Here is a 12,382-nt window from a genome sequence, read left to right as displayed (position 1 = left end):
AAACAAAAACAGAACCTCGGCGAAACCTGTATCTCAGACGAGTCGTTAGATCAAGAACATAAACATATGTGTAACCAGGTGTATTGCTCATGGTAGAAACACATACAGTAATACGTCACAATCGATGATGTCATAATCGATGAAATAAGGACAAGACGGTTGCTGCGACAATCAGAACATACTTGTGATTACCTGTAACACGTCATTTGCATAAGGGAATTAATAGAATTTTGTAAAGAGGTAGACAAACCCGTGGTCTTCTGTACCACTTTTATTTCATAACGAAACTTATCTAATTTTGTGAATATCTAGACATAACAGTCATTGACTGTCCATGACGTTAAAATACTAAATCCCTGGGATGTGTTTAAGTTTATTTTAGTCTCTGATGCATGATTTTTTATTATTGTTTTTGGCTTTAAACTAGCTGTCGGTACTTGCGAGTACTCTCAAATCGTACTTTCTTGTTTATTTGACCTGTTGATACTATTTGTAATGCTTTTTTGTTATTTAATGTTATTCAGGGTTATATCTGGTCTATATACCAGCTTTGATAAGTGTTTGGTACTACTATAAATTTTCACTTCTTCGTACTATGAACATCAAAATTATTCATTTTGTAAAGATATTTCCTTTCTCTATTTGAACTATACACGTATACCTAACAGCAAAATTATTTTCATTTACCTGTGTTTAAAGTAAATGCAAATGGCTGATATTTTTGTTCAAGCATATTGTTTTTGTTAAATTGTTTAACATTTAATTATTCTTCCCTTAATTTATTTATTTTGTTTTTACATTGTATCATAGATCAACTTAATTTGTTCAGTGTATGTTCACTGGTGTTAATATGTCTTTTGATTAAATTAAGCCATTTCAATTGATATTTTATAGTTTGTCTTTCTATGTTGGGATGGTACACTATTGTTTCAGATAAGGGTGAAGGTTTGGTACCATTAAAACGTTTACACCCGCTGCAATTGTTTGCACCTGTCCTAAGTCAGGAATCTGATGTTCAGTAGTTGTCGTTTGTTGATGTGGTTCATAAGTGTTTCTCGTTTCTCGTTTTTTATACATATTAGACCGTTGGTTTTCCCGTTTGAATGGTTTTACACTAGTAATTTTTAGGGTTCTTTATGGCTTGCTGTTCGGTGTGAGCCAAGTCTCCGTGTTGAAGGCCGTACTTTGACCTATAATGGTTTACTTTTATGAATTTTGACTTGAATGGAGAGTTGTCTCATTGGCACTCATACCACATCTTCTTATATCTATGTACTGAAATACAACACATGGGTATGAAGAAGGGTAAATGAGGGGTTTAATATATTTGCCATTGTACATATGTCATTTTAATATCATATCAACTTCAGGTTTTTTGTGGGGTTCGTGTTGCTTAGTCTTTATTTTTCTATGTTGTGTGTTGTGTACTATTATTTGTCTGTTTGTCATTTTCTTTTGTAACCATGGCGTTGTCATTTTATTTTTGAATAATGAGTTTGAATGTAACTCTGGTAACTGTCGCCCCTCTTGTTTAAGCTGATGTCCATGGTATCAGATGTCAAGTAAACATAATGCATGTAACAGTGTAAACAACTCTGATGCGTTAATTACCTGTAAACGTGTTTAGACACTGTCAAAAATTAAAGTTTTGTTAAACAGCATCACATATAAGTGACTCCAAATTGGGCACATGTTGTAGATGCTTGGTGCTAACTTTTTAACCTATGAATTGATGTAATTTTACAATGTTTTGATTCGAGAAACACGAATCATTGAGTGTTTGTATTGTAACGTATGTTCTAAAAAACCTTGTCCATCGATGATTTCTCTTTGAAATGTTCACCCATCCTTAACAGTAGACGAAACATCTAACATAGATATAATAAAATATAACAAACGACACTACTGAACATCCAATTCCTGACATAGAACAGGTGCAAACAATTGCAGCTTGTTTAAACGTTTAAATAGGTACCAAAATTCACCTTTATCTGAAACAATAGTGTAACATCACAACATAGAATGACACACTATAAACATGTACTAATCCACTGTTAACATACATTTAGTCATCAAAGCACTTTAAAATTAATAGCAGACATTAGTTTACATGTTAAGTACAAAATATTCCTATTTCTTGAGAAAAAAAAATTGCTCTATACACTACTACGATTTCAGGCCAGGCCTCACAGAAACATTGCCGGGCTAATGTTTTCTATGTTTGTCAAGAATATCATATCATCATCTCAATGTAGAAAAATGATTGAAGAAAGAACTCTCAAAAATATTTGACGAAAATACATCGCTATCAAATAAGATCAACATGTCATTTCGCAAAATCTTTTATTGGAACACTTTAATGCTTTATTTAAAGGAAGCATTATATCGAATTATCGTGCTTAACAGCAGATTATCTAGCCACTTTTCAAAGTACATCGATTTATAAGTTTCCGAACACTTTTGGAAACTTCATTTCGTATTTGCTCACTGATCAGAAGATAAACAATGAAGTTCATAGTAAAACCAATTTCAAGGCTAAAAGCTTTATATCGTCTAAAGAAATTTCTTACGTCTTTATTCAGTAAGAAACTAGTCGACACATCATGTATGATGACAACTACATTCATTATTTCCGAAAGAATAAACACGGCACATATTAAAATCACTAATAAGGCAGACCTTCGATGTTTTCTTTGGGTAACTGTTGTATCTTTCCATGGCAAATTACGCCTGAGACATGTAAGCTTGAAGCAAATGTAAATTGTGGATAACAGTACCGAAGTAAGCATTAGTACATATATCACAAAAATTATCCACCAGAACCATTCATTCACCTGTGATGTAATCCGTTTTAACTCTTTATCTGTATTAATACAATATCCATTTCTTTTTTTGCCAAATATTCCATATCTAAAAATGACTTCCGGTATATATAAAATAATAGATACCACAATAATTAAACATGATATGATCATAGACTTCCGTGTATCAAATCTGTTTGTAAATGGACTTATGAACACGATGGCTTTTTGCAGGCACAATGTAGCAGTTAGTAACACTGAGGCAAAATGAAAAGCCCGCCCAACCGTGTATGCTATATTCACAGATATACAAAGAGGATACGGCATTTTATAACGTAGTTTATCTTCTTTAAAATCAAAATTACTTTTCGCAGTTATAAAAACGAACAAGTTTAGCACTGAAATGATAACAGCGGTAACGGCGTCGGATACTGCTAAAAATATAAGCAACACAGTAACCGCAGATATATTTTGCTTTTGTAAGAACACATACACTATAAAACTATTAACACATACAATCTCTAATGCCAAAACAATCATAACATAGGTAACCCAAGGTGTAGGGAACAGCCATACCCTATTCAAACGATATGGTTTTTTACGTCTCATTTGCTTCCGTTCCTTTTTTGTTCTTTTCCGAATTCTATAATTTCGCCTGGTGATTCTACTGGTTGTTTGGTCATAGTTATGACTGTCAATGGTAATATTAAATTGGTCCTTATGTATTTCGTCCTTTTGTTTTTGATGACCTATAGCTAGACTCGATAAAATTTCCGTGCTATTTGAAAGGATGTTTGAAATATTATCAGTCATCTGCAAAGCCGGTAACATGGTCGTCATACTAAACAAAGCCGGTAACATGGTCGTCATACTAAACAAAGCCGGTAACATGGTCGTCATACTAAACAAAGCCGGTAACATGGTCGTCATACTAAACAAAGCCGGTAACATGGTCGTCATACTAAACAAAGCCGGCAACATGGTCGTCATACTAAACAAAGCCGGTAACATGGTCGTCATACTGAACATTGTAACGTATTTGACTACAAAGAAGTGATTGATATTACATACCATGTGTTACAGTTATGTTACAAAAACGTTGTACGCAGCTGTAAAATACTCTTTTTAGTATTGAATACATATCACACAGTTAACAAAGTATTTGATATACACAATCAGACCTCTCCTTTCTATATGTTGTACAACATATGAGATAAAAAGTGTAAACACGTTTAATATAGCGATACTGACGTTAAAAAGTTATCATCAATCAAATTTCATTTGTTTTCATTTGTTTTTTTTAATTTTTTTGTTAAACAATATTACTGACTTTTAATTTTCATTTTATGCAGAATGACAATCTATCATGCTGTATTTGGTGTTACTTAGTTTATTTAATACATCACATTACATCGTATATGCATCGTATAAGCCTCGAGACACGAAAGAAATTTTAAATTTCTGACAAATTGTTTTCAACAAACACATTAACTTAATTGTTAAACGATTAAAAATTTAAACAGCACGCAATTAATTTACAGGTTTTGTAATATTTATCAGACTGCGATGTACATTGCAGGAATAACCGGATGATGAGAAATCAGGAATACCTGTCAAATATGAAGATTTGTTAGACGGGTATATTTCCTTTTGTAGAAAATGGTGGATTAACCCTGGTTTTATAGCTAGGTAAACTTTTCACTTGCATGAATACTGTTATATTGACACCAATGTGTATGTAAAACAAACAGACTAATCAAGAAAAAGTTTTTATATTTAATAGAATGGTCGTTCTCATTTTTTATATAGATTAGACCGTTGGTTTTCCCGTTTGAATGGTTTTACACTAGTAATTTTTAGGGCCCCTTATAGCTTACTGTTCGGTGTGAGCCAAAGCTCCATGTTGAAGACCGTACTGTGACCTATAATGGTTTACTTTTATAAATTTTGACTTGGATGGAGAGTTGTCTCTTTGGCACTCATACCACATCTTCTTATATCTATTTTGAAAAATCTCATTGCAAATTTATTTGCTGTAACTCGTTTAAAGCCTTTTTCTGTAACAAAAAAGGAAAGTATGCTTAATACACTTACTGGAAATGTAAAGATATGATTGAAGCTTTAAATTTTATCCTAGATGACATTTATGTACGTTTCGGCGATAAACTGTATCGACAAGTAGCAGGCATTCCTATGGGCACTAACTGCGCCCCTTTAATAGCAGATTATTCCTGTCTTGCTATGAATCTCAGTTTATGACCAAACTCAATAAAGACACGTCATTGTTACATTTGGTTGATACATTCAACAATACCTACCGTTATCTGGATGATATTTTTCGTTAAATAATCCATAGTTCTCTAAATATACTACCGAAATTTACACAAAAGAACTTACTATAACTAAATCTAACATTAACAGCAGTAGTTGTCCTTTTCTTGATTTATACATTTCAATTTCTAAAGGGAAACTCCATATTAAAATTTACGACAAAAGAGACGATTTTTCATTCCCTATTGTTAATTTTCTTTTTTTAGACGGCGATGTACCTTTGGCTCCATCATACGGTGTTTATATAGCCCAACTCGTTCGGTATGCCCTTGTGTGTAGTGATGTCAATGATTTTAACGAACGTAATCAATGCATCACTGGTAAATTATTAAGTCAGGGATTTCGTTACCATAAGTTACTTAAAACTTTTACTAAATTCCTTCATAGATACAAAGATTTGATTAGTAAATTTGGCTGTACCTGTAGAAAACTTACTAAAAATGGTATTTCATAACCTTTTACGGTAATATTGTACTAAAAGCGCGGAAATCACTATGTGATCCGTGTAAACTCTTCGAACCTTTACACAAACTTATTATTAAGGGTTATCTTACCAATGTTGTAATTAGATCTTTGAATATAGTTTACATTGGCACTTATATCGATTTTGTCATCAGCAAATTAAAACATAACTAAATTTGTATTTTCTTTTCAAACGGGATGTATAAAGACACACACACGTTCATTTTTATCTATAAAGAACTAAACTCCTAACTATCCTACTGCCTGTCGATACATTTATTTTTGGCTGTGCACAAGTCATGTCTTCTTTAACTGTTCATGACGTTAAAATACTAAATCCCTGGGATGTGTTTTAGTTGATTTTAGTCTCTGATGCATGCTTTTTTTAATTATTAATTGTTTTTGCTTTAAACTAGTTGTCAGTAACAGCGAGTACTCTCAAATCGTACTTTTTTGTTAATTTGACCTGTTGATACTATTTGTAATGCTTTTTTGTTATTTAATAATAACATGGATCTTGTCTATATACCAGCTTCGATTGTTTGGAATTACTACAAATTTTCACTTCTCCGTACTTTGAACATCAAAATTATTTTATTTCTCCTTAAATACTATTCCGGCACCTGTACATGAAGAACACGAAGTTTTATCGAGCACCAATTGTATAGTTTTATTGTTGATATTCACCCCATATGTACCAAGTTTTAGATTAGTTTTATTGATATACAAGAAATTTCTTGTTAATCCTAAACGGAAGATTATACACACTGAAGAAGAAGTATACTTAACAACAAAATTATTTTCATTTACCAGTGTATAATATGACGTAATTTTCTTCAAAGTTGATGTTTTTCTTATTTCCTTATTTTTATGAACTATGTATTTGCATTGTATCACAGATACGTTCGTTGTGTGTTAATTTGTGTTACTACGTTTTTTGATTGAGTTAAGCCTTCCAATTGATATTTTATAGTGTGTCTTTCTATGTTGTGATGTTATACTATTGTATCAGAAAAGGGAGAAGGTTTGGTACCATTAAAACGTTTAATCCCGCTGCAATTGTTTGCACCTGTCCTAAGTCATGAATCTGATGTTCAGTGGTTGTCGTCTGTTTATGTGGTTCATAAGTGTTTTATGTTTCTCGTTTATATATAGATTAGACCGTTGTTTTCCCGTTTGAATGGTTTTACACTAGTAGTTTTTGGGGCCCTTTATAGCTTGCTATTCGGTGTGAATCAAGGCTCCTTGTTGAAGGCCGTACTTTGACCTATAATGGTTTACTTTTATAAATTGTTACTTGGATGGAGAGTTGTCTCATTGGCACTCATAACACCTCTTCCTATATCTATGTAATAGGTAAGAACGTCAAAAATACATCAATCAACACCGCAATATAATCGTAATCACTATAAAAACAAATAACTGTTTTAACAAAGAAAAACAAAATGGCATATAGAAAAGAACATATATTCAGCAAAAATATGTAAGGGTTCCGCGGAACCCAGTGTCTCGCCTACTTTATGAAGCCTATAAATGTTTTAGGAACTTTAACTAGAGATTGTATGTAATGTTAACTGGAAGAAAAACTACGTTCATATATAAGTAACATATGGAAAAACAGGAAATATATTTAAAAAAAAATGTCCTTCTAGATACTAGCTTTTGATGTCCTACTGATCACTGATCACATCCATATCTGAAGTATGTGTAAACAAACATCTCCTACTGGTCACATTCATATCTGTAGTATGTGTAAATAAAGATCTAATAATGGTCACATTCATATCTGTAATATGTGTAAATAAAGATCGCCTTATGGTCACATTTATATCTGTAGCCTGTGTAAATAAATATCTCCTACATGTCACATTCATATCTGTAGTATGTGTATTATCAGTTACATAGTGAATAAGTGACCTAATACGATATATACGGGGTTCGCAAAATTCCATATGGGGTGAGAGCGAGGCTCGAACCCCATATGGAATTTACTGACCCCGTATATATCGTATTAGGTCACTAGCACACTATGTAACGAATTTATCTTACGGACAATCTTTTTTCGTTGAATTTAGATTAGAGTTTTCTCAAATGCAATCATACCACATCTTCTTATTTTTATATTAAAGTGTTCAAATGTTAAACTTTAAGAATCTACATCCAATGGTCTGCACAAAAAAAAATGTCAACAATAACAATTTAATATCAACAACCTTGATATAACAATATTAAACAGAACTTTCAAAACATTTAAATAACGCAGACGCTTTTAACCAATCATATTCCTAGAAATGTATAGAAGGTAGATAAATAAAGATACCCTACTGACCACATTTATATTTGTAGTATGTGTATATAAAGATCTCACACTGCAAACATACATACCTGTAATATGTGTAAATAAAGATCTTCTACTGGTCACATTCATATCTTTAGTATGTGTTAATAAAGATCTCCTATTGGTCACTTTCAAATCTGTAGTATGTGTAAATAAAGATCTCAAACTTGTCACTTTCAAATCTGTAGTATGTGTAAATATATATCTCCTACTGTGCAGATTTAAATCTGTAGCATGTGTAAATAAAAATCTCAAACTTGTCACATTCATAAAGGTAGTATGTGTAAATAAAGATCTCAAACTTGTCACATTCATATCTGTAGATTGTGTAAATAAAGATCTTCTACTAATCACATTCATATCTGTAGTATGTTTATATAAAGATCTCCTACTAATCATATTCATATCTGTAGTATGTGTAAATAAAGATCTCAAACTTGTCACATTCCTATCTGTAGTTTGTGTAAATAAAGATCTTCTACTGGTCACATTCATATCTGTAGTATGTGTATATAAAGATCTCCTACTGGTCATATTCATATCTGTAGTATGTGTAAATAAAGATCTCCAACTTGTCGTATGTGTAAATAAAGATCTCAAACTTGTCACATTCATATCTGTAGTATGTGTAAATAAAGATCTTCTACTGATCACATTCATATCTGTAGTATGTGTTAATAAAGATCTCCTATTGGTAACTTTCAAATATGTAGTATGTGTAAATAAAGATCTCAAACTTGTCACATTCATATCTGTAGTTTGTGTAAATAAAGATCTCTTACTGGTCACATTGATATCTTTAGTATGTGTTAATAAAGATCTCCTACTGGTCACTTTCAAATCTGTAGTATATGTAAATAAAGATCTCAAACTTGTCACATTCATATCTGTAGTTTGTGTAAATAAAGATCTTCTACTGATCACATTCATATCTGTAGTATTTGTAAATAAAGATCTCTTACTGGTCACATTGATATCTTTAGTATGTGTTAATAAAGATCTTCTATTGGTCACTTTCAAATCTGTAGTATATGTAAATAAAGATCTCAAACTTGTCACTTTCAAATCTGTAGTATGTGTAAATATAGATCTTCTACTGATCACATTCATATCTGTAGTATTTGTAAATAAAGATCTCTTACTGGTCACATTGATATCTTAAGTATGGGTTAATAAAGATCTCCTATTGGTCACTTTCAAATCTGTAGAATTTGTAAATAAAGATCTCAAACTTGTCACATTCATAAATGTAGTATGTGTAAATAAAGATCTCAAACTTGTCACATTCATATCTGTAGTTTGTGGAAATAAAGATCTTCTACTGATTACATTCATATCTGTAGTATTTGTAAATAAAGATCTCTTACTGGTCACATTGATATCTTTAGTATGTGTTAATAAAGATCTCCCATTGGTCACTTTCAAATCTGTAGTATATGTAAATAAAGATCTCAAACTTGTCATTTTCAAATCTGTAGTATGTGTAAATAAAGATCTCCTACTGTTCAGATTGTAATATGTAGCAAGTGTAAATAAAGATCTCAAACTTGTCACATTCATATCTGTAGTATGTGTAAATAAAGATTTCTTACTGGTCACATTGATATTTTTAGTATGTATTAATGAAAATCTTCTATTCGTCACTTTCAAATCTGTAGTATGTGTAAATAAAGTCTCCTACTGTTCAGATTTAAATCTGTAGCATGTGTAAATAAAGTCTCCTACTGTTCAGATTTAAATCTGTAGCATGTGTAAATAACGACCTCAAATTGTCACATTCATAAATGTAGTATGTGTAAATAAAGATCTCAAACTTGTCACATTCATATCTGTAGTTTTTGTAAATAAAGATCTTCTACTAATCACATTAATATCTGTAGTATGTGTATTTAAAGATCTCCTACTAATCATATTCATATCTGTAGTATTTGTAAATAATGATCTCAAACTTGTCACATTCATATCTGTAGTTTGTGTAAATAAAGATCTTCTACTGATCACATTCATATTCATATTAAAAATTTTAATAACTTTCTTAAACTATCCTGGATTTGTACCAAACATGGACAGATGTTTGTTTATGATCAAAAGCTAGTATCTAGAAGGAAATTTTTATTAAAATTTTGTACTTGTTTATCCATATTTTACTTATAAATGGACTAAGTTTTTTTCCATTTAACATTACATACAGTCTGCAGTTAAATTTTTTAAAACATTTATTAGATTCATAAACTATTCTGGATTTTTACCAAACTTGGACAGAAGCTTCTTACAATAAAAAAATTATATCGAGAGGAATATTTTTATTAAATTTTTTCCTCATCTCATTTTTGTTGAGCCTGCGATTAACAGCAAAAGTAGGCGAGACACTGGGTTCCGCGGAACACTTATGAATTTTTTGTATTCCTGTCTTTCATTTTTGCTGATGTGCATTGTCTATATGCCTTTTTGATTTTCTTTGTTGACATATTTGTTTTTATAGTGATAAAGATTAAAACACAATGTTGACTGCTGTACCCCTTTTTTTACACATTGTTGTCAATATAATGGTATTTCATGCGACTGTCATACAAGTGAGGTTTAGCTAGCTATTAAACCAGGTTTAATCCACCATTTACTACATAAGGAAATGCCTGTACCAAGTCAGGAATATGACCGTTGTTTTTCTTTCGTTTGATGTGTTTGAGCTTTTGATTTTGCAATTTGATAAGGGACTTTTCAATTTGAATTTTCCTTGGAGTTCGGTATTTTTGTTATTCTACTTTTTTCCAATAGTACCCCAAATTGAATTACAAAGTCATTCAACAACTACTACATGTTTCTACATTTAGTTCCTCAAATCATTTATTTACAATGTCCTGAAATCAGTTTATTGTACATTGTTCATAAAAGACATAAGTAGTCATATATATATATTATATATATGCAAATCAACAATAAATTGCATATCACAAAATACTCTATTGAAGTTTGGGCCTCCTAAAGCTAGGTTTTCAAAGTATAAATTCAGCTTTTTTTCTATAAACTTTAATGCAAACAAAAAATTAACTTTTTTTTTCTATTATTATATTTTGTTTGATAAAAATGGAAGAGTCTGGATGGGTTTTACAGAAGAGAATGATGGATCAAAACTACAGAAAGAAGTGCTAAAAATAAAAAATAGAGAAAATTGGGTATTTTTTGTACAAAGAATAGAGAAAAGTGAACTAAATAATATCAAGAGAAAACAGAAATCAAGGACCCCTCCCCCTCCATCCAGTACCTCATGGAAGAGTCCATGCTAAAAATATAACAAAAAAGTGCCTTTGATATTAATTTATACTTTTAAATATCTACTTTTAATTGCAGAACATTTAGATATGAAAACAAGAATATATTTCCATAAGATACCATGCCCTGCTCCAGTATCACAATTCTATGTAAGGTCAACTGTGAAATCAGGGTCAAAACCGTTTAATTTTGTAAGTTCACATAATGATCAAGTGTACTGTGATTTGACCACAACTTAAACTGTAAACTGTCTTGACCAAAATCTTAAACCTGATACAGGACAGACAAATGTAATAATGGACAGACCAGAAAAGAAAATGCCACCTTAATAACGTAGGTAGGGCATGACAAAATAATTGCTTTCATATATATATATACTAAAAACAATTGTTTTCCATACTTTCCATCAAGAAATAAATCATAAACATCAAACAAGATCACCTGTCTAAATATAATCAATACAAATCTAGTATCTGTAAGAAGTCAACAGCTATATAAATATCTTTTAATATGCTGAAAATAATTACACAAAGCACTTAATACATAAAGAAAAACATCAACAAAAATAACTTAAAAATGGTGAAGGAGAAAAGAGCGAGAGAAAAGACAGAAATCAGTCTATAATCTATAAATTTTACACTATAAAGTTAAGCTTTAAACAAACATGGCATATTGGCAATTTCAAATAAAAAGTTGAACTTTTAATTCTTGTTTTTTTTGTCTGGCATTTGAGCTTGGCAAAGGCAATATATAGCACTTTGCAATGAAAAACAAAAAAAGCAACCAAGTTATATAAATGGCTTTCATCAAGCATGTCATGAAATGTTTAAATTTTGTTCATAACTAATATCCGCTTCACATGGTTGATACTAGTTACTCGAATTATACCACACATAATCAACCAAAAACAAATGTGGCTTATTATGTGAAAGTCATATAACAAACACCATTTTGACTTATATTGCCAAATGTAAACTATGACTAAGTGCATGTTCTTTAAAATAACTATATTGATTATTATGAATATTGATTCCAATGTTTATTTCACTTTTGATAAAAGTTCATCACATAAACTTGTTAGTTCTGTATTTTCTTGTATCTGCAAAGGAAAAGAAAAATCATTTCAAAGTAATTATTAAATATATGTGTAAACAGAAGACAAATACAATTGTAGATTGTA

At 30.9% G+C, this 12,382-nt stretch overlaps 1 protein-coding gene across 1 annotated transcript in view; it reads right to left on the bottom strand.

Moving 5' to 3' along the window:
• Positions 1–10,744: 10,744 nt before the first annotated feature.
• Positions 10,745–12,382, bottom strand: part of LOC127718743 (transforming acidic coiled-coil-containing protein 3-like) — a 41,437-nt gene continuing 39,799 nt past the window's right edge. The window contains exon 17 of the mRNA XM_052224798.1: positions 10,745–12,301. Coding sequence (XP_052080758.1) covers positions 12,242–12,301 — 60 coding nt within the window. The 3' untranslated portion in view covers positions 10,745–12,241. The remainder of the gene's footprint in view (positions 12,302–12,382) is intronic.

The sequence above is a fragment of the Mytilus californianus genome, unplaced genomic scaffold, assembly GCF_021869535.1.
Source record: "Mytilus californianus isolate M0D057914Y unplaced genomic scaffold, xbMytCali1.0.p SCAF_10, whole genome shotgun sequence".
NCBI lineage: Eukaryota > Metazoa > Mollusca > Bivalvia > Mytilida > Mytilidae > Mytilus > Mytilus californianus.
This window is presented reverse-complemented; position numbering and strand designations above follow the sequence as displayed.